Genomic DNA, 22,663 nt, shown 5'->3' on the forward strand with positions numbered 1-22,663 from the left:
GCAGCTAAAAGGAGCCTAAAAAGACACGATGACTAAATATAATGTGGGATCCTGGAACAGAAAGACATTAGGTAAAAACTAAAGAAATAATAATAAACTATGAGCTCCAGTTAGCAATAACATATCAACATTGGATCATTAATTTAAACAAGTGGACCGGGGTGCCTGGGTGGCTCAGTCGGTTAAGCGTCCGAATTCAGCTCAGGTCACGATCTCACAGACCGTGAGTTCGAGCCCCGCGTCGGGCTCTGGGCTGATGGCTCAGAGCCTGGAGCCTGCTTCTGATTCTGTGTCTCCCTCTCTCTCTGCCCCTCCCCCATTCATGCTCTGTCTCTCTCTGTCCCCAAAATAAATAAACGTTAAAAAAAATTTTTTTTAAACAAGTGGACCATACTCATGTAAAATGTTCATAAAAGGAGAAACTAGGGGCGCCTGGGTGGCTCAGTCGGTTAAGCGGCCGACTTCAGCTCAGGTCATGATCTTGCGGTCTGTGAGGGCTGTGAGTTCGAGCCCCGCGTCAGGATCTGTGCTGACAGCTCAGAGCCTGGAGCCTGTTTCAGATTCTGTGTCTCCCTCTCTCTGACCCTCCCCTGTTCATGCTCTGTCTCTCTCTGTCCCAAAAATAAATAAAAACGTTGAAATAAATAAATAAATAAATAAATAAATAAATAAATAAATGTTATAAAAAAAATTAAAAAAAAAAGGAGAAACTATATGGTGGAGGTGGGGGAAGGATGATATAAGGGAAATGTCTGTTTGATTTTTCTGTAAATCAAACTGTCTGGAAAATAAAGTATTAATTTTTAAAATGAGATTACAAATTGTATGTAATGGTATGATTACCGCATAAATACATAAATGCATAAATAAAAGACAGATAAAATACCAAAAGTAGATACGTTAGTATGATAAGATGACGGGAATTTTTTTTCTTTTCTTTAATCTCTAAATTTTCTCTAACCTATTTACAATCCTTTTATAATTTAAAGAATCAATTTTATACCACCACATACCTATTAGAATGACCAAAATCCAGACAGACCACTAACAGCACCAAATGATGGCAAGGATATGTATTAAGAAAAACACTCCTTCATTGTTGGTGGGAATGCAAAATGGCACAGCCACTTTGGAAGACAGTTTGGCAGTTTCTTACAAAACTAATATACTCTTACCACCTGATTTAGCAATTGTGCTCCTTGGTATTTACCTAAAGGAGTTGAAAATTTATGGGGCGCCTGGGTGGCTCAGTCGGTTAAGCATCCAACTTTGGCTGAGATCATGATCTCATGGTTTCGTGGGTTCGAGCCCTGTGTCCGGCTCTGAGCTGACAGCTCAGAGCCTGCAGCCTGCTTCAGATTCTGTGTTTCCCTCTCTCTCTCTGTCCCTCCCCCGCTCTCATGCTCTGTCTCTGTCTTTCAAAAATAAATAATAAGAAAAGGTTTAAAAAATTTTTTAAAAAAAGAAAATTTATGTCTACACAAAAACCTATAAACAGATGTTTACAGAAGTTTTATTCATAATTACCAAAAACTGAGAAACAACCAAATATCCTTCAGTAGAGGAATGGATAAACCCAGACAATGGAATATTAAAGTTTATTTTTGAAAGACAGAGAGCATGAGCCGGGGAGGGACAGAGAGAGAGGGAGAGAGAGAATCCCAAACAGGCTCCATGCTGTCAGTGCAGAGCCCAACACAAGGCTCAAACTCACAAACTGTGAGATTATGACCTGGGCCAAAACCAAGAGTCGGACACTTAGCCAACTGAGCCACCCAGGTGCCTCCCCGCACAATGGAATATTATTCAGTACTAGAAAGAAATGAACGTCAAGCCATGAAAAGATATGAAGGAAACTTAAATGTATATTACTAAGTGAAAGAAGACAGCCTAAAAAGGCTAAACACTTTATGATTCCAACTATGTGACATTCTGGAAGAGGCAAAACTATGGAGAAAGGTAAAAAGGTCAGTAGTCACTAGGGCTCAGGGGAAGAGAGGAATGAATAAGCAGAGCATAGAGGATTTTTAGGCAGTGAAACTACTCTGTGTACTATAATGGTGGATACAGGTCATTAAAATTTGTCCAAACCCAAAGAATGTACAATACCAAGGATGTACTAAGGTAAACTATGGCCTCTGGGTGACAATGATGTATCAATGTAGGTTCATCAATTATAATAAATGAGCCCCTGTGATGGGGGATGTTTATAATGGGGGAGGCTATACATGTATGGGGTAGGAGGTATATAGAAGTCTCTGAATCTGTTCCAGTTTTGCTGTGAAACTAAAACTACTTTAAAACAGAAAAACAACTAAATGTTTTAAATTTTAAAAATCAAGAACGAAATCTCAAAAAAATATATGCAAAAGTGGATCTGACCTTAGATGTCAAACACTGAAATTCCAGATCAGAAGACTAGAACTCTATCATGACTCCTTAGTAAATAATTCAATAACAAGATGGAGTGTGCTATTCTATTTCTGTCATGAAAATCAAACCAAGATATGAAATCTTCAAGTCAAAAAAAATGCTACACTTTAGGGGTGCCTGGTTGGGTCATTCAGTACAGCATGCAACTCTTCATCTTGGGGTTGTAAGTCTGGGCCCCACATTGGGCGTAAAGATTACTTAAAAAAGTAATGATTTTAAAAAGCTAGAAAAAAAAATGCCACAGCTTAAAAAGAGTTAAACAGTATTTTATTTCCACTTAGGAAGCTAGATTCACAAAATAATTTCAAGAGTCCCTATTTCTTTCCCTGTCCATCAATTAGAAAAACAAAAACAAAAACTATCTTTCCTCTCCTCAGTTAGGATTTAACGTAACCATTTTCCAGCCTGAACAACCGCTGAATATAACTGAGCAGAAAACTACATCAGGGTCTCAAAATTACAATCAATTTGCTTTTTCTTCTTGATTTTTAAGAGCATTATCATGTAATGTAATAATTCTGACAAATTATTTGTTACTAGGAAAAGAAAATATTAAAAGTAAAATGTCTGGACTCAAACTATAGCCAAAAACAAAAAAAGCAAAAAACAAACAAACAAAAAACCTCACCATGGGGAGCCTGGGTGGCTCAGTCATATGAGTATCCGACTACTGATTTCAGCTCAGGTCATGATCTCATGGTTCATGGGATCGAGACCCTTGTTGGGCTCCATAATGGCAGCAGGGAGCCTGCTTGGGATTCTCTCTCTCCCTGTCTCTCTTGTTCTAAGCTTATCTTCGGTTAATGAGGGGAAAAAACAAAAAATGTCAACTACGTGTAAACCAAATTAAATGATTTCCAGCATTCTATGCAAAGCCCTAGCTCACAAATTCCTTGGTGTATTAAGTATCAAAAGCAAAATTCAGTATTTATACCAACATTTTAAAGCACTTATACCCAGGAATTTTAACACTGGGCAAAAGAGAGTATTAATAACAATAAAATATGGCTCTGACAAAGTTGAGAAACAGAGAAGTGTGTCAATCACGTCTGATCTTCCCAAAGAGAGAAAAAAATAATAAGTACCTTGTCAAATAAGCTGCTTATCATCAACTGGACTCTTCACCCTTAGCTGGGTGTTCTATTCACAGAGAATACTGCCCGAGGCAGGAAAAGTACAAATAAGGCACACATGTATTTCAACCTTAATACCTCCTGCCAGAAGTAATAAGGGCTTATTACTTGGGACGAAGTAACAGATTCCTCAAACTTTCTAATTCAAGGCAATTCAGTATACAAATATTACCTATGCAAGTAGATTTATTTTTGAAAAAGGCTTTAAGATATTTTTTAAATAAGTATAAAATTACAATCAAGCTATTCGAAAAAAGCTCATTGTTATTCAATAATTACATGTAAGGTCTATGTAACCACTAGTCCCCAAGAATATAAACAAACTTGTTCATTTCCCTCCTTAACAGAACCCCAGTCTTATTTTAAAACAGCCTTCCAGAGGAAAAAAAAAAAAAGAGAGAGAGGTTAGAGTGGGAGAGAGACAAAGCATAAGAGACTCTTAAAAACTGAGAATAAACTGAGGGCTGATGGGGGGTAGGAGGGAGGGGAGGGTGGGTGATGGGCATTGAAGAGGGCATTTTTTGGGATGAGCACTGGGTGTTGTATGGAAACCAATTTGACAATAAATTTCATATATGTAAAAAAAATTTAAAAATAAAAATAAAACAGCCTTCCAGGGGTGCCTGGGTGGGTGGCTCAGTCAGTCAAGCGTCCAACTTCAGCTCAGGTCATGATCTCACGGTTTCTGAGTTCGAGCCCCGTGTGGGGCTCTCCGCTGTCAGTGCAGAGCCCGCTTTAGATCCTTTGTCTCCCTCTCTCCACTCCTCCTCCACCCTCTCTCTCTTAAAAATAAATAACATAAAAAAAAAAAAAAAAACCCAGGGGTGCCTGGGTGGCTTAGTCGGTTGAGAGTCCGACTTCGGCTCAGGTCATGATCTCGTGGTCTGTGAGTTCAAGCCCCGCGTCGGGTTCTGTGCTGACAGCTCAGAACCTGGAGCCTGCTTCGGATTTTGTGTCTCCCTCTCTCTCTCTCTGACCCTCCCCCCATTCATGCTCTGTCTCTCTCTGTCTCAAAAATAAATAAAACATTAAAAAAAAAAAACCAAAAAACCCAACCTCCTATATTTAAATCATTTAGGCTATAGACCTGTGTTCTAGGTTGCTAAGACACACCTAGTTTATATCTGTTGTCCTGGAATAACTAAGTCCTCTTTCATTTTCAAGTGCCTTGGTTTGGGTGATAAATTACATAATCCTTATAGTTTTAGTACATTTTGTCTGGGAGACTTCTGCTAAAATGCACAAGGTTCCTGGGCACTTGCATTTACTAATTTAGATAACTAAGGGCAGAAAAGTACCTAGGGGGATTTAAGGATAATTGTTCATCCCACTGGCAGACTAGAAGAGGAGAGGAAGGTTGAGACTTCAGGTCAACTGGGCTTAAGAAATGACCTGAGGCTTCTGTCCTTCCTCCCCTGCCAACCCCAGTCCAGGCAGGTACCATCTTTATTTCCTTGGCCCTCCCAAGGTTTACTCCAACAACAAACTGTTAATCTTCCCATTCCCCACCATACCATAAATTTCCTAAAGGCAAGGACTACATGTTATTCAGCTTTCTATCCGTGTCTAATCCCGTGTTCATCAGGTAGGAAGCGCTCATTAAAATTTTTCCCTGAATGAATGAAAAAAAATCATTAAGGCTAGCACAAAAAACATTCAATAATGGTTTTCCTCCATGCACTCCTGATTTTTAACTTTTACATTGGTTTCAGTGTTCAGGGGGAAGTACTAAAACCATTATGCAAGCTCTACATTTTTCAAGTTTTAGTATTAGTGATCATTTTGTTTTCTATTATAGGAGGTAATAAAAATAATGTTTAAGAGTAAAATATGGCATTCAATTATGTAAGCAATTTCAAAGTGGGGCTATGTTTTCTTTTATTCAAATATGTTGAAAATAAAAGTAACTAAATTGTTTTTATTAATTTTTTAAAATATAAACACTGACTCCAAGGATAGCAAATGAAGTTAGAAGGAGTAAGAAATAAACATGCTGACATTTAAAAAGCAAGTCTATATTTCATGTGAATTCTGGGAATAATCTATTGTAATTACACTGTTTCATCTCATGAAAACTAAATGCACCACACTTGGTATGAAAAAATTTAAGCACAATAGGTTCCTTCACATGACAGATATGAATTACCAATAAGGTATTAAAGAAAGTTCTGATACTAAAACTATATACAACATTGACTTATTTTGATAGGATTTTGTTTTTAAATTTTTGTCTTTAAACATATGATCAACAAGTAGCAACTCATGGTTCTCTTGAAATGTAAGGCTGGATGTGAAAATGGGTTACTTCTTTATGCTGTGGGATGATGAATGTTAGGGGTAAGAAAGCTACTAGTTTCTTTAGCCTGACAGCCTCCTCAGTACACTATTGCTGAGAACTTCTCCCTCAGTTATACACCAGAAAACAAACATAATTAGTCCTAAATCATTTCCAACACCAACTCAAGAGTTTGAGATCTGCTATATTTTGAACCACTGCCTACATGGCAAATTTAAATGCCACACCCAGATGTTTTTAATTTGGTATACTGATCACAATGAAAGTTAATTAAAGAATAAAATCCACCAGCTTTATCAACAACCTTAGTTTGCAAGTGACATAAATTACAAAAGATGGAATCTTAATTTTTTTAAGTTCTATTTCACGACTATTTCTGGATTACTACATAATGTGTTTTAAAGCATGACTCCACATGACTCCTCCTGTGATCTGTTCTAGGGTAACAGCCTGCACCCTGAATCCCAATACTTATCTCCTAAATATTCAATTACTCTCAAGAGGTACTATACATGAGTGCACCAACAAAAGTGTAAATCTATCACTACTGGGGAAAAAAAAAGGCTCAAAATACCTTCACCTATGACAGCCTTTAAAAATTAGTAACAACAACAACATTTAGTTATTAAAAGATATACTTTTGAAGGGATATAGCCCTTTAGCAGTCAAATAACACTCTTTAATTCAAATTAATTGTGGGCAATGTCTTTTGGAAGCTGAGGAACACAGACTACAGCTTCTGTAAACTGTGGTCTATTTCAACACATTGAACAAGAAGAAAGGTACAGTAAGACCTTTTCTAATCAGCAACATAAAGGACAACTGGGTATGGCAGGGAAATCTAAAGTAATCTATCAACACATAACTCGTAAAAGTGTCACACTTACTTAGATTCAAAATACCAGCTATAGAACAAAAGTCATTGCTGTTTCCAAGTAAAGACAGATGCAGGTTACATCTTTAGAAAACAGATCCAAAAAGTAGTTTTTAACCCTACCAAAAAACTGGGTTAAAAAAATTCCAGTAACCCATGGTGCATTCAGTAAACAAACTACACACTTTATAAGTTACAAACTTTATAGATGATTAAACTGATCAGCAAAAGAAGTAGAAGCTTCCAAAACTTTCACATTTTCCAAGATCACCAAAAATTAATTTAATCAATCTCCCATTTAAAAAAAAATTTTTTTAACATGTATTTATTTTTGAGAGACAGAGCATGAGTGGGGGAGGGGCAGAGAGAGAGGGAGACACAGAATCTGAAGTAGGCTCCAGGCTCTGAGCTGTCAGCACAGAGCCCAAGACTGGGCTCAAACTCATGAACGGTGAGATCATGACCTGAGCCGAAGTCGGACCCTTAACCGACTGAGCCACCCAGGCACTTCAATCTCCCAATTTTTAAAACATGCTAAATGAACAAACTAGACAGACCTAAAAATATAAAAGTACCGCGGTCCTGACCGGGCAGCAGGGAGATAACTTCCTGGTTTGTCCTGAATGGTTGTCTAGGAGTAATCAGTTGCTTGAGCACAGCTGGGAGAATATCCACAAGCAGCTGACTCTCTGCAGACACTCTGTAGTTTTCCAAAGAGAAGTAAACTAATTACTTGTGTTTCAAGTCCACAGAATACATAGATCTGTCAGTCTAGCTTTGCTCTGAGGTCTGACGGCTTGAGCAAAAATAAATCATTCAAGAGATGCTTTCATAACAACGGAAGTTCGTGGAAGGAAGTACACATAAGAATACTCAAATACAGTTCCTTACTCTGCAACTTTAATACCTTGTAGACAGGTGTATTTTCTCAACTATCTCAACCCTTACTTGGTTAGCAGGGAACACTGAGTAATAAACAAGAGACTACACACATACTACCTAGCATGTGGCTAATACAATACCACACAATTTAATCCTGAAGTACCCCTCGCATTACTGAGAGAAAGCAAAAAGACACTTTTTAAGTGTCTCTGTAGGGGCACCTACATGGCTCAGTAGGTTAAACGTATGACTCTTAACGTTGGCTCAGGTTATTATCTCCCTCGTTTGCGAGTTTGAGCCCCGTGTCAGGCTCCTCCAGAGACAGTGAGGAGTCTGCTTGGGATTCTTTCTCTCTTCCTCTCTCTCTACCCCTTCCCCACCTGCTTAAAAAAAAAAAAAAAAAAGGTCTTTGTATGAATTTTCATTCTGAAGGCAGACAACGGGTAAAACCTTTGTATTATGTTAAGTTGCCTGTCTGTCTTCAGTCTCCTCAACTCCCAACAATATGCTATAGACAGAAACAAAAGATTTAAATTAAAGGAGGTATCTTCAAACACCATAAGCAGGGCAGAGCACACTGGACCTCCAGCATATAACGATCACTTATCAACTATAAACATAACAGTATGTATACTCACTTAACACTTGAAAGAGAAGTGGATATTCAAGAAGCTAGATTGTGAGGTAAAACACACAAAATAAAGGCAACCAGCTCCTCATCAGCTGTTCCCAGCTCTGGGTGTTAAGAGCTTAGTCGTTCTTTGTTCCCTTCTTTATATAGTACAAGACAGCCCAAGAGACTAGATGCTCTGAAATTCTTCTAATTCTAATAGTGATTTTCCTCTTTGGCCTTGGAAAAGTTAGTCAACCTCTTCAGGTAAATAATTAAATAAAAAGTAAATTCACAGGGAGTCCTAAATATTAACACACATATTATATTCTGATCTCAAAAACAGAACAGAATCCAAATTTGGTAGCATTGCATTCAAAGCCCTTTTTATTTTTAAATTTTTTCTTAATGTCTATTCACTTTTGAGATGGAGAGAGACAGAGGGGGAGGGGCAGAGAGAGAGGGAGACACAGAATCCCAAGTAGGCTCCAGGCTCTGAGCGGTCAGCACAGAGCCTGATGCAAGATCCTGACCTATGATGAAGTCAGCCACTTAACTGCTTAACCACCGACTGAGCCACCCAGGCACCCCTCAGAGCCCTTTTTAAATATTTACTAGAGAAAGAGAAAAAACACACACGCAGGGGAGGGAGGCAGAGAGAGAGGGAGACAGAGAATCCCAAGCAGGCTCCCCACCGTCAGCACCTGACTTGGGGCTCCAACTCATGAACCACAAGACCATGATCCGAGCGGGAATCAAGAGTGAGACGCTCAACTGACTGAGCCATCCAGGTACCCCAAAGCCCTTTTTGATCTAACTTCAAGCACAACTGTCTACACATAAACAGCAACTTTAGATTCCTTGTTATCCTAAGAACTTTTCATATCTTCCTCCCTTTGGTCACACAGTTTCCTCAGCCTATGAAATCCTTCCCCCTTTTCTGCCTACTGAAATTATACTTGTCCTTCAATCGCCATTTAAGTGCCTTAAATTGACCTATCTACCCACCAATCATTTCAAGCATATTCACTTTCCCCTTTAAACTACCATTGTATTTTTCCTTTATCTCCATTAATTCATTTTGATTTACACACAGTAAATTGTTTATATATGTACCTTCTCTGCTACAGGGAATGCAGGGACTGTGACTCGTACAAGCCTAACGGTAATTTACACATAGTTTGTGCTTAATTATGGAACCAGACTGAACATGAGGTGATATCAGTAGGCCAACATCAGAAAAGTGATGCCCAAATTACTGTTTTTCGAACAATGGACCATAACCTAATAGTCATGAAATTCATGACTATTCATTCACCATCAGCATTCAAAAAACAAAAAATTCCAAAATACTGAACAGACTAAAAACTGTCAGGAGGCATGATACCAGTAAATACAGTTTAGTGAAACTTGTTTCACATGGATTTTTTTTTGTATTTATATTGGATTCTAATATAAAATGTATTTCTTACAGAGAGTTGAAAGTTTTTAAATATATATATAATGTTCATTTTTGAAAGAGAGAGAGAGAGACAGAACATGAGAGGGGGAGGAGCAGAGAGAGGAGGAGATACAGAATCTGAAGCAGGTTCCAGACTCTGAGCTTCAGCACAGAGCCCAACACGGGGCCAGAATCTACGAACCGTGAGATCATGACCTGAGCCAAAGTCAGATGCTTAACTGACTGAGCCACCCAGGCCACCCCAAGAGAATTGCAAGTTTTTAAGAAATATTTTAAAACTGTGCATTAAGTATCCAAATCTTGCTTTTGGCTCTCGTCATGATCTCACAGTCCGTGGGTTCATGCATAGCCTGCTAGGGATTCTCTCCCCATCTCTCTGCCCCTCGCCCCACCCCCTTTCTCTCAAGATAAATGAACAAACTTAAACTGCCTATATATTTTTTTCCACACGTGGAGCTGGAGTCATACCACCCATACATAGGTTTTTTTTTTTTTTTTACAGGACTGCTAGAGCAGCACAGAAATCATCTACACAGCAGATAGTCAAAGAGAACGATTCTAAATGCCTCTAACCTAACCCACCACAATATCCAGTGTCAGAAATGCCACCATCTACTGAATAAATTCACCACAGATCATGCTCCCAAAGCACCGTGCAGTGATCAAAAATTGTAAGTGTCTGCTTGTCAAGTGACCCTTTTGCTTATCCTAAGAATCACTCCCAACAGAACTTATCTTAAAAAATAATTATCCTTGAGAGCATGGTAACAAACCCTCACCTGGAACAAACTAGTCAGTGGGTGCTGACTGAACCCTTCTTCACAATCATTTATATGACCTAGACACATCTTCATGTTACTAAACAACAGGTTTGTTCCTGGTAATGGCAATGTTGTGGAAGTGATTTCCAAGGGGAAGCTAATGGTATTTTCAAATTTAGTTTTATTTGTTTGCTACCTCAACTACCTAGGGAATTAAAAGCGTTTCCTGGGACTGCAATTACGATTATGTCAGGCTCTCCTCACTGATAACCAATAAAGATAGCAACAAACAAGGGCAAAGAATAACCACTTTGTTCCCCTGTCACCCATTCAATTTTACAACCAGAGAGATGGTAAATAAAGATATAAGACAGTTATATTTTGTAATAATAGAACCAAAGCTCAAGCTAATATCCAAGTTTATAAGGATGTGACTGAATTTTAAGTGACTATTTAGTCAAGAATAGTTGACTACTAAGAGTCAAAAATAGCTCAGAAAACAGGGACACCTTGGTGGCTCAGTCTTTTAAGCAGCCAAAACTCTTATAATTTCAGCTCAGGTCATGATCTCACAGTTGTGAGATCCAGCCCTAAGCTGGGTTCCACACTGAGCACGGAGCCTGCTTGGGATTGTCTCTCTCTCTCTCTCTCTCTCTCTCTCTCTGACCCTCCCCCACTCACGCTTGCTCTCAACATAAACTTAAAAAAAAAAAAAGTTAGAAAAATAGCTGAGAAAACAAAGAAATGGAAAATATACCAGATTTAAAATCCAAAGACCTGGGTTTAATTCTGGTTAACATCCATTAGTGCAACACCCAGTTTCCTCTCATAAAAAAGGGACAAATAATGCTCATACATTCATTCAGCAAGTATTTATTGAATAATACCCTCTACGTGCCATTATGTTGGCTAGGGAAACAACATAGATGAACACAGTCCCCAACCTCAAGGAATTTGTATTTTCCCTATCTCACAAGGCTATTGTTAAGATAAAATGTAAACACACTATGCAAACACACTACATGAAGTGCAAAGTGATATAATGATTTTATTAACTTGTTTTACCTCTTCATCACCCATCTTTACTACAACATTTAGAAAGATTCAATAAAGTCTAGATGAGCAGATGTAATAGTCCACTATCTTACTTAACTGATTTTCTAAGGGCTGGAATTCAGGAGCCTAACAAATCACCATTAGTACAGTCTTTGTTCATAACTCTCAGTATAATCACGAAAATAAAATGAAACGAGAATTCAAGGCCTAGAACCTGTAGTGTCATCCAGGTCTGGGCTGGGTATGTGGGTTGTATTACCCACACCTGTCTGGCAAAGGGAGTAAAAAATAAACACTTCTAGGCCCCATGCAAGACCTACTGAATCATACAAAACCCTTAAAGGGTGAGCCCAAGAATCTACACTTTTGACAAGCACACCTAGTGATTCCTATGCTCACTAAAGCTCAAGAATCACTACCACAAAATTTTCTTTTGATTAATAACCATGATTTCAAACACTATTTCCAAAATCTATCTGGAAACTCTGGGCCAAATAGAAGTCAGCTACAAACGAGAAAGCAGTTCCTGGGAAGGTACTTAGCAGTCAACATTAAATGACTCACACTTAACTCATAAAAATACTTCTTTTTTTTTTTTTTTTTTTTTTTTTTTTTTAAATTTTTTTTTTTAACGTTTATTTATTTTTGAGACAGAGAGAGACAGAGCATGAACGGGGGAGGGGCAGAGAGAGAGGGAGACACAGAATCAGAAACAGGCTCCAGGCTCTGAGCCATCAGCCCAGAGCCTGACGCGGGGCTCGAACTCCCGGACCGCGAGATCGTGACCTGGCTGAAGTCGGCCGCTTAACCAACTGCGCCACCCAGGCGCCCCTCATAAAAATACTTCTTGTGGCACCAACCTCTTTTTAATCCAAACTTTCACATAAAATGAAGCCCCACTCACCAAAAAAAAAAAAAAAAAAAAAAAAAAAAAAAAAAAGGAAAAAGAATGCCCATGAGATATCCCTAAATTATTAAAATTAACTCCAAATAAACAAATTTATATAGATACATATAACTTCAATTTTCTTTCTTTTTTTTTTTTTTTTTTTTTTTTGAGAGAGAGAGAGAAGGGGAGGGGTAGAGGGAGCAGGAGAGAGAGAGAATTTTACGCAAGCTCCACACCCAGTGTGGAGCCCTATTCAGGGCTTGATCCCACCCAGGACCCTAGGATCAGGAGTTGGATGCTCAACAAACCTAGCCACCCAGGCCCCGCTATAGCTTCAATTTTTCTTATGGTTTAACTTTAACAAGGGGAAGGTGATGGGAATATTATCTTGTAGCTATCAAGAGGGAAGGCATATACTCTACCCGGCATGAATATAATCATGATTTTGAATGCGTGCAAACCAATCTTTATCTTATTAAAGAGCACACTACCCAAATACCAAACTAGCCAAAAGACAAATATGATTCCTCAAAAATATGATGGTACCACAACCATATCCACTGTATGTTTAAACTCTCCTAAGGTCACCTCCAAGAAATCAGTCAGGAGTCCTTAGACTCCTACTTTAACCTTAAGAAAATTAACCTGAAATCAAATGTTACTTCACATACTATATAATTAGTGCAAAGATATATTTATTTTGGTTCTATTTATTCAAAGTATCCCTCCAGGTATACAGAGATCAAAGGGAAAACATTCAATATATGCTACACTGGGAAAAATTACAAGGTGGAGACTAACATTGCTAGTAGAAATCTTACCATCTGCAATAAAATTTAGAGCCCAGAGGGCTTGTTCATACTCTAGTACCAAAGAAATTGATGTTCTTCCTTTTGTCCAAGACTTTCGTCCCTTAAATCTCAAAGTTGCACTCTTTTTTCACACCTCACACCTCTATCAGTTGTCCAAACAACTGCAACATATGAAAACTGGAATAATCTGTACAGAAGGAAAACATCTAAAATAGGGACAAATCTCAAACAGCAATTATCAAGGTCCAGACATGCACCTATGACTTCTTACAAACTATGTCTACACAGTAATAATCTACCTGTGCCTAATCCTGACCCCACTTGGCACTTCATCAACATGCAAAACTCTCCTGGGACAACAGAGAAGTTAACTTAAGGAACTTGGATGGGAGACAAGAGAAAAGCTCTAAGGAGTGCTGACTAAAGAATGCTTTATGAAAATTAGCATCAACCTAACCAAAAGCAAAACAAGTAGCAGGCACATATACCCCTCAAGAATCATATCTGTTCGACCTCTGATTTCTTCCTCTCACGTGAAAACCTAAGGAGATAATGGAGACTTTGGAGAAGGGAAGAGACTCTAGAACTGAGGTCTCAGAGAACTTGCTAACTTGCTTGACTCTCTGTTGCAACTATCACCATTTCCACTCCAGTAGCAGAGAAACTTCACAGAATTTGGAAATCAAAATAGTTGGAAGGTGAGAAACCACTGCCAGTAAGACGTCTGATCACCACCGCCTTCCAAAGAAAGGTTCTCTAAACAAAGAGGATTATTTTACCCTGCCCACTTTGTCTCTTTTAAGACAAAGTTCTCCAGTCACCACCAGAATGTGCGAAAATTCAATGTTTTCTCCCTAGAAGGAGGGATGGGCCTGGACTGGAACATGGGCCTGAGGCAAGTCCTTGTACTTGTCCTAGCAGATCTGAGGTCTCCCAGTACCTAATTTAGATCTAGACTCTGCCGCAGAATCATAATAAAGGCAAAAAGCTACTATGTTAGTTCACATATATATACACATATATGTTTGAAATGGTTGATCACGTTAGCTGTAGTCTTCCTCAGTTATTTTCATTTAGTTCCTTTAGCTCTTATAAAGAGTAAATGATTTAGAACTTTATCAGAAATTTACAATTTTAAATAAAGACTTCAATTTTAAATTTAAAAATAAACAAACAGCTGGATCCAAAGTTAACTTCCAAAGGGAAAGGAAAATGACAATTCCAAGAGCTTCTACCAGAAGGAAACATCAGCCACAGATTTTGAGTCATCTAGAAAGAATTAGATGCCCAGGTATAAAGCAAAAGGTCACTACTGCATTCTCTATCTGAAGGCGCAGGAGCCTGAGGATTAAGAATGTATTGCCAGAGAATAAGAAAAGAGCATACCAGACACTGATGAAAAAAGAGAGCATAAACGGAAAGTTTAATAGCTCCAAACACTTACTCTAGTGAGCCGCTCTTTCTTCAGAAGAGGAAACAGAATGAGTGGATACCGTAGAGTAAGAATGTCCAGGATAAGGGCAAGGGGCATAAGGTGGGGTGGATAAGGGGTGGATTCCTCTTTGGTCCAGATCTTCAAGATACTAACCTCTTTGAAACTCTGACCAAGCAAACCTACCATTTTACTAGAGGAGAGGCTGGAGGTTGTGGAAATTAGAAAAAACATTTATAAAAAATGAGAAAGACTTCATGAGGGCAAACCCAAGCCCTGAGGGAGAGGGCAAAAGTCTGAAAATCAAACAAGGTTCAGTAAAAAGGCGAGAGATCCAGGACTGAGGACTGCTGAGGAGAATGTTGATAATGAGAGCGTAAACCCCCCCACCAGTCCACCCGCAATCACCAAACGAATTTTTTTAATACAAAGTACAAAGTACAAAGCCACAACACCTGGATAAAAGGGTGGAGCGGGTCTGCGCGGAAACTGCAAGAAAGGCGGCATCCGGCTGGAGCTTTATAGGGATGCGGTGGGGAAGCGAGGATGGAGTGTGAGGGGGGAGGGGCTGCAGCAGGGAAGAGGATGGGTTGCAGCAGCAGAAGGGGCCTAAAAAGAGAAGGGAAAGCAGCCTGGAGGAGGGAAAGAACAGGATAAAGTCAAGCGCGGGATCACAAGAGGATAGAGCAGGAGAGAGGATGGAAAGACATGCCAGGGAAAAGGGAGGAGGCTGGAGACGCCAGAGAGGGGCATAGTTTGGGGAAGTGAGAAGGAAGGAGAGCTTCACCGTAAACTGACTTTTAGTAGGAGCATGGAGCGAGCAGGAGTGAAGACGGGGAGCCAGAACAGGGACTCTCCGAGGGATGTAGTGATGGGAGACTCTAGATTCAAAATCCTGGTGTAATACGGAAAAGAAACGACCGTGTCCAAGACACCCTCCCCCACAACCACAACCAAAACAAGGGCGTGCGAGCCAGGGTCAGAAAAAGAGATACACTCTAAGGAGCGTGCATCCAAGAGGGAGGGGAGGAACCAAAAGGGTATCTAAGGAAAGAAAAAGGAGTGCAGCGGAAGGGTGCTGTTCCCAGGGGAAAAGTGGGAGCCGACCAGAGGTCCCGCCTACTTGGTCTAGGGGACAGAGGGGAGGTCCACAGGGGCGGCCGGCAGTAGTGGAGAACAAGAAACTATGATGCTGGAAAACTTGGGGAGGACACGACAGGGGCCGGGTCAGAAAAGGAGACGCTGTCAGCGAGGGGCAGAAAGCAGCATGCTCAGGGGGGAAGCAAAAGAGCAGAAAAGAAGGCGAAAGAATGGGGGCAGGGGTAAAGCGGCGGGGGCGCAAGGACGTAAGCTAGTTACAGGGAGGGAGGCGGGGGTCGCGGAAACCCAGGGTGCGGGGAGATGAAAGGGTCAACTCCCATGGAGGTGCGGGGCCTGAGGGGGACCGGGTCGCGAAGGCCGGTTCAGGGTCTGGGGGAGGGGGGGTGCGGCCTGAGGGCGACAGGAGTAGAGGGAGATGCAGGGACTGGCGGAGGAGACGGGGCGGGGCGGGGTGGGGCGGCGGGCAGCCCAGATACTCACACCTCCAGGATGCGGTCCCCCTTGCGCACCCCGGCCCGGTCGGCCGCCCCCCCGGGCAGCACGGCGCTGACATGCTGCAGCGGCGCGTACAGCTCCCCGTTGATGCTCCGCAGTTGCCCGCCCTCGCTCACTTGGCCCCGCACGTTGAAGCCGTAGCCGGACTCGGACTTGACGATGCGCACGACCCGCGGGCCGCCGCCTCCCCCGCCGCCGTTCCCCGCGCAGTGGAGCCCAGAGCCCCCACCGCCGCCGCCACCTCCGTTCCTGTGAGGGGCTGAGGGGTGAATCCCTTCCCCGTCCTCGTCCGCCATCTTGCGAGCGAGCGAGCCGTACCCCCGCCCCCCTACGCCTCCACTCCCTCCCCGCGCGCGCTCGCCCTTCTCGGCAGCCGCGCGACCCCCGGAGCGCGCGCCCGCTCCGCCGCCCGCGGAACCCGAGTCGGCCACAGAGCTGCCGGGGGAGGTAAAGGGGAGGCCGGGGGCGGAGGGAAAACGGACGGTTGGTATCCGTGGAGCCTCCTGGGAGTTGTAGTTTTTGGACGGTGGGGGCGGGGGAGGGCGCCGGGCCCCGGCGGAGGTTATGTGACGCAGTTGGGGAACAAAGCCTGCCGGGAGTTGTAGTTTGAACAGCTAACCCAGCGCCGAGTCGGGCATACTGATTGAGCTCATCACGTGGAACGAGTTTTTTTCTTCTTTCCTTTCGTAACTCCGTTCGTAGTCTTTAAAGCAATAATTTTAGGATAAATTGACGTTTGTGATTCAACAGACTTAAGTTACAGTCTTAAATGATAATAGTTCATTTGTTCAGTACCTTTTGTGTTCCCATACGTTAGTTTATTCCATGGCCCCAACAAACTTGTGAGCTGACTGGATCATGAATTCATTTGTCTGTTTCACTTATTAGGAAGCTGAACCGTAGAGAGCCCAAAGTCACCCAGCTATTAGGTAACAGGAACTAAGGCCCGGTTTTTCGCAACTTTTTTTTCATGTATTGCAACTACATAAAAACTATGCCCCAACTGTACAAAAAGCATATGTGGAGGAAACATGTCTCAGCGATTTAGAACTGGATATCAGAGGGGCCAAGTAATAATTTAAGTTGGGCAATGATTTTTAAGTTACTTTATTTATTTTTTTTTAATTTTTTTTAATGTTTATTTATTTTTGAGACTGAGAGAGACAGAGCACGAATGGGGGAGGGGCAGAGAGAGAGGGAGACACAGAATCGGAAGCAGGCTCCAGGCTCTGAGCCATCAACCCAGAGCCCGATGCGGGGCTCGAACTCACCGACCGTGAGATCGTGACCTGAGCCGAAGTCGGACGCCCAACCGACTGAGCCACCCAGGCGCCCCTGAAGTTACTTTAATTTCAAATTTATTTTGTTTCTTCCAACAGCACAGTAGGATTCTTTGCCAATGGCAGCAGTTGATGTTTTTTGGCAAACTACCCAAACGCAAACTCAGTGTGCAGAATGCCAGGCAAAGGCAAGTAAAAACAGTAAGAGCAAAAATAATGAAAATAGCTTACTTAAGCAATTAGTACTCAAGACTTGTATTTGATTTTATGGTACTGATGGGCTAATGAGTTGGTCTGTTACTGTTTCGTGGATGCTGACAAAAGTCCCAGAATCCCTGGGTGGGAGACAACGGGACTGTTATGACGCAGGAAGTAACATGAACTTCAGCACGTTTGTGTCAATTCCTCTTCCCCCAAGTCTATGGGAGTGACACCAATGGCTCAGATGAATGCTGTGCATTTGTTTGGTGGATTTACACCACAGCTGAGAAACACTGAGCTTGGGGAACCTGCCATTTTATAGGGAAGCAGTGAGCAAACCTGTTCTTTGTGCTGGAGGGAGACATTACTTCATTCCTTAAAGTTGCTCATTATAAACACAACCCTGGGGAATGATCCTGGTAAAGAGCAGTCAGAGTCTTGAATTTTTGGCATACCCAGGAAGATGGGTAGAAGCATGACAGACTCCTGAAGGCCTGTCTCTCAACATTACCGTGTGTCAAACACTTCTAAGTGCTTTACATCTATAATCTCATTTAATCTTCACAACCCTGTAATGTGCCCTATTTATAGATGAATAAATAGGCAGAGAGAGGCCACAAAGCTAATGAACAATCCAGGAGAGGGGCACCTGGGTGGCTCCGTCAGTTGGGTGTTGACTCTTGATTTCAGCTCAGGTCATGATCTCATGGTTGGTGGGATCAAGCCCCACGTCAGGCTCCATGCTGACATGTGGAACCTGCTTGGGATTCTCTTTCTCCCCCCTCCCCACCCTTCTCCCACTCGTCGTCTCTCTCTCTCTCTCAAAAATAAATGAATAAACTTAAAAAAAAAGACAATCCAAGAGAAGCGACAGGAATGCATAGTTAAAAAAAAAAAACAGTAAAAGTTAACTTGCAGAGAGAGATCTGATGACTCATAAAGCAACAGGTGGGCACCTGGGTGGCTCAGTTGTTTAAGTGTCCAACTTTGGCTGGAGTCATGATCTCCTGGTTGGTGGGTTTGAGCCCCACGTCAGGCTCTGTGCTGACAGTTCAGAGCCTGGAGCCTCCTTCTGTGTCTCCCTCTCTCTCTGCCCCTTCCTCTTCCTCTCCCTCTCTCTCTCTCAAAAATAAGTAAACATTAAAAAAGATTAAAAAAAAAAAAAAAAAGCAACAGGCAACCCCCTGAAAGAATTTGTGGACTATGTACAGGTTTCCAGTAGTTGCTCAGGATGTGGGGGAGGGGAATAGTGGAATAATTAAGACATTGCAAAACTGTGGGATAAGGATTCAGTTATTAGAACATAAAAGTTAGGGGTGCCTGGGTGGCTCAGTCTGTTGAGCATCCGACTTTGGCTCACGTCATGATCTTGTGGCCTGTGAGTTCGAGCCCTGCATGGAGCTCTGTGCTGACAGCTCGGAGCCTGGAGTCTGTTTCAGATTCTGTGTCTCCCTGTCTCTCTGACCCTCCTCCGTTCATGATCTGTCTCTCTCTGTCTCAAAAAATAAATAAACGTTAAAAAAAAATTTTTTTTAAAAAACATAAAAGTTAGTATGACCTTATTTTATAACCAAGCTAATGAAGAAGAGTGCCAATAGTTACACAACTATTACAGCAACACAGCATTACAAAGCTGCCATGTTGTGATTAGAGAGTTCTAGACTCTCTAATAGTGGCTAGGGATACAAAGATAAGTCAGATGGTATCTAAACTCCATGAAGGGCAATATGACATGGCGAAACTCACAAATGCACACACGCTTTGATCTGGCAAGTCCACTTCTAGGAATTCATTCTAAGGTCCAACTTCTACATGTGTGAAGTGACATTTTTGTGAAGATAGCCTTTGCAGTATTATCTGTATTTGCAAAAGACTGGAAATAACCTAATGTTTATGTGTTAACTTAGGATACAACCACAATGGAAAATTGAAAACTGTAAATACAGAATAAGGAAGCTCCTTAGGTACTGAAATGATCTGGTGGATACAGTACATAAGTGGAAACAAGGTACAGCACAGCCTGTAGAACATGACACCATTTTGGTATAAAAGGGGCATCATAGGTATGTTTTCATCTGTGGAAGTATTTGTATCTCTGGAAGTATTCACCAGAAACTGCTAATATTGATTGCCTCTGGGGAAGGGGACTGGGCAGCTGTGGTGGGGACAGGGGTTGGAGGGAAACTTTTCATTATATAGTTTTTTGTAGCTTTGGAATTTTTAGATGAATGTGTTGCCTATTCAAAAAATAAATACATAAAATATGTAGAAAGGATGAGATTGGAAGAAAAGGTGATCAGAACATCAAAATAAGAAACGAAGACACCATTACTCCTCTCAAGAACTCACTATGTAGCAAGAGAGACAGCTAAAGAAGAAATTACAACACTGGCCTTGGGTCTCTGGAGTAATGAGAGCTGTGATACAGAGACGTGCACTGCTGGCAAGAGTGCCCATAGGAGCAGGGCCTTCAAAAGGGAACCGCTAAACTGAGTAATCATGGGTAAGAAGGGTTAGTAAGGCAGAGAAGGATGGTGTGGAAGGGCACTTCTGACCGGGGGAACAGTGCGTTCAAACAGAGATTTGAAAGAGCAGGGTGCAGAGTGAAAGCCACCGGCAGTTCGGTAGGACTGCGGCCGAGGGGACGGGGCAGGTGGGCCAGAATAAAGGGAGGTATTCAGATATTGATCATCGTGTCCAAGAGTTCGAACTTCATTCCCAAGTATTTAAGGGGCCTCTGAATACTTTTAAGCAGAGCAGACATATTACTATATTTGTGTTTCAGAATGTTCATCCTGCAGGAAGCGTGAACAAAACGAGGTCGTATCGACTGAGAAGTTGGTGGCGTGATTCCCGCGAGAATTGACGAGATCGAGTCTTGGGCAAGGGTGGTGGGAGGAGGCCCCCGGGGCGGAAGGCACTTGGCTCCCCTCCGAGCCCCTCTGTGAGGGCGGGGCAGGAAAGAATGGCCTAAGAGCCTTGACTTGGCGGTGTGATTGCCCAAGACCGAGGGAAGAGGAAGAGGCCAGCGGGGAGGACAAGAAATTCAGTTCCGGGTGTGGATTGGAGGGGTTTGGGGGAGATCCAGGCAGGATGGATGACTAATTGAGTGGACACGTGAATCGCGCTGGGGAAGGGGTCTGGCCGGAGCATGGATTGGTGAGCGTGGGCGCCAGGTGGTAGGGGGTGGTGGATGATGCACCAAAACAGAGCGGGTAACAAAGTGAGAAGGGTGCCAAGTCCGAAACCTGGAATGGTGCCCCCTCTAGCCGGTCAGGAGACTTAAAGAGGAAAGAGACCTGGTGACGGACTGAGAAAGAGGATTCCCAGAGCGGGGGACGGGGGTTAGGGGGCTAAGAGAGAGTGGGGTCTTGGAACTCACCGAAGCTGCCTTTGGAAATGGGACCCAGACCGTTTGCAGAGCACTTCCAACCCAAGAGCTTACGTGGTCCTCCCAATAGCAAGGTAAATAGAAGTACCTACTGGAAACCAGGCTCAGCTAACCAGCAGGCCCCACTATAAACTGCTAGTTGATAGCAGTACTGAACCCAGATTTTCTGACACCATGGCCAGGACTCTCTTCACTACCCAGCTTTCTTTTGGTTAAAGAAAAAAAAAGTTCCTCCTACCCTTTATGATGTACAAAGTCAGCAGGTTCTCCCAACCTGCTGGTTCTCCCCAACCCCACCTTCAAACCTTTGCTTGTGTATAGTCCTTTGATCCTAGATAGCCCACCTCTTTTCCTCTTTGCTGGTCTAAATTCTACTCCTTCAAGCTCTTGCTTAAATCCCTCTGTAAAGCCCCCCCTGAGGATTCCAATTCACTCTGACTTCTCTTTTTTTTTAGATTCCTGTGGCAAATACACCTTCCAGTGACATCTCACACACACACACACACACACACACACACACACACACACACACCTTCCAGTGAGTCACACACTTGTATAATCTCCCATTGCCCGGGGGGGGGGGGGGCAGGACTTGTGGCTTGCTTTTAGGCAATAGAACATGACAAAGGTGATGTGTGTCACTCCTATGATGACAGTTACATTATATAACACTTCTTAGGAGACTGGGGTCAGAGAGTCTCCTGCTGGCTCTGAGGAAGAAAGCTGCCATGTTGTGATTTGCTTATGGAGAAGACCCATGGCAGGGAGCAGCAGGGGCCTCTGGGAGCTGAGACTCGCCCCTAGCTGACAGCAAGAAAACAGGACCCTCAGTCCGGTGTCTGGAAGAAATTCTGCCAATGCCTGCATCAGCTTGGGAGAAGATCCTGGGCTCCAGTAAGAAACAGAGCCACGCCAGCATCTTGACTGCAGGCTTGTGAGACGCCACAGGGGACTTGGCTAAGTTGAACCCAGACTCCTCACCCACAAAAACTATGAAATAACAAATGTGTGTTGTTTTAAGCTGCCAAGTTTGTGGTCATTTGTTATGTGGCAGGTAACAAACATAGCTCCTATTGCATTATCGTGTGTCCCTCCGTTCAGACCATAATAATTTAATGTCTAGTCTAGCTTTACCTTTCCAATCTGAACAGAAGCTTCTTGAAAACAAGGAACCTGTCACACGTGACTTGTGTTCTCAGAGGGTAGGAGAGTGAAAGGCACAAGAGAAAGTATTGATGGAATCTTAGTCCAGGAAAGAACCATAAAGTGGCTGATAACGTGTGCTGCGTAGGTATGTGGTGGGGCAAAATGAGGAATGTGTGGGAAACACGTAAACTGATAACTGGATAGTTATCATTAGATATATTAATAAATACCACATCTAGCCCCATTCCCTCATTTTGAGGATGAAGGAATAGCTCCCTCCACTACCACCCTCCAAAAAAAGAAATAGACCCAGCAAAGTACCATGACTTGTCAAAGTCACTCAGCAGTTCTGAGGCCAGAACTCACTGCTCAGAAAAAATATTAAATGGGTTAAATGAGGCACTAAGGC

General features: G+C 42.3%; 1 protein-coding gene and 1 long non-coding RNA gene across 2 annotated transcripts in view; one reads left to right on the top strand and one right to left on the bottom strand.

The window, feature by feature from the left end:
* The window catches only part of SNX27 (sorting nexin 27), a 69,424-nt gene extending 52,713 nt beyond the window's left edge, over positions 1–16,711 (bottom strand). The window contains exon 1 of the mRNA XM_047085468.1: positions 16,222–16,711. Within this exon, the coding sequence (XP_046941424.1) occupies positions 16,222–16,532 (311 nt within the window). The 5' untranslated portion in view covers positions 16,533–16,711. The remainder of the gene's footprint in view (positions 1–16,221) is intronic.
* Positions 16,712–19,971: 3,260 nt separating this feature from the next.
* Positions 19,972–22,136, top strand: LOC124516089 (uncharacterized). The gene is made up of 2 exons (XR_006962981.1): positions 19,972–20,876; positions 21,788–22,136. It is a non-coding gene; the product is annotated as an uncharacterized LOC124516089 (long non-coding RNA).
* Positions 22,137–22,663: the final 527 nt, after the last annotated feature.

This window comes from Lynx rufus, unplaced genomic scaffold (assembly GCF_022079265.1).
Source record: "Lynx rufus isolate CCGP_SWC_20201006 ecotype Redwood Valley unplaced genomic scaffold, mLynRuf1.p SCAF_2, whole genome shotgun sequence".
Taxonomy (NCBI): domain Eukaryota; kingdom Metazoa; phylum Chordata; class Mammalia; order Carnivora; family Felidae; genus Lynx; species Lynx rufus.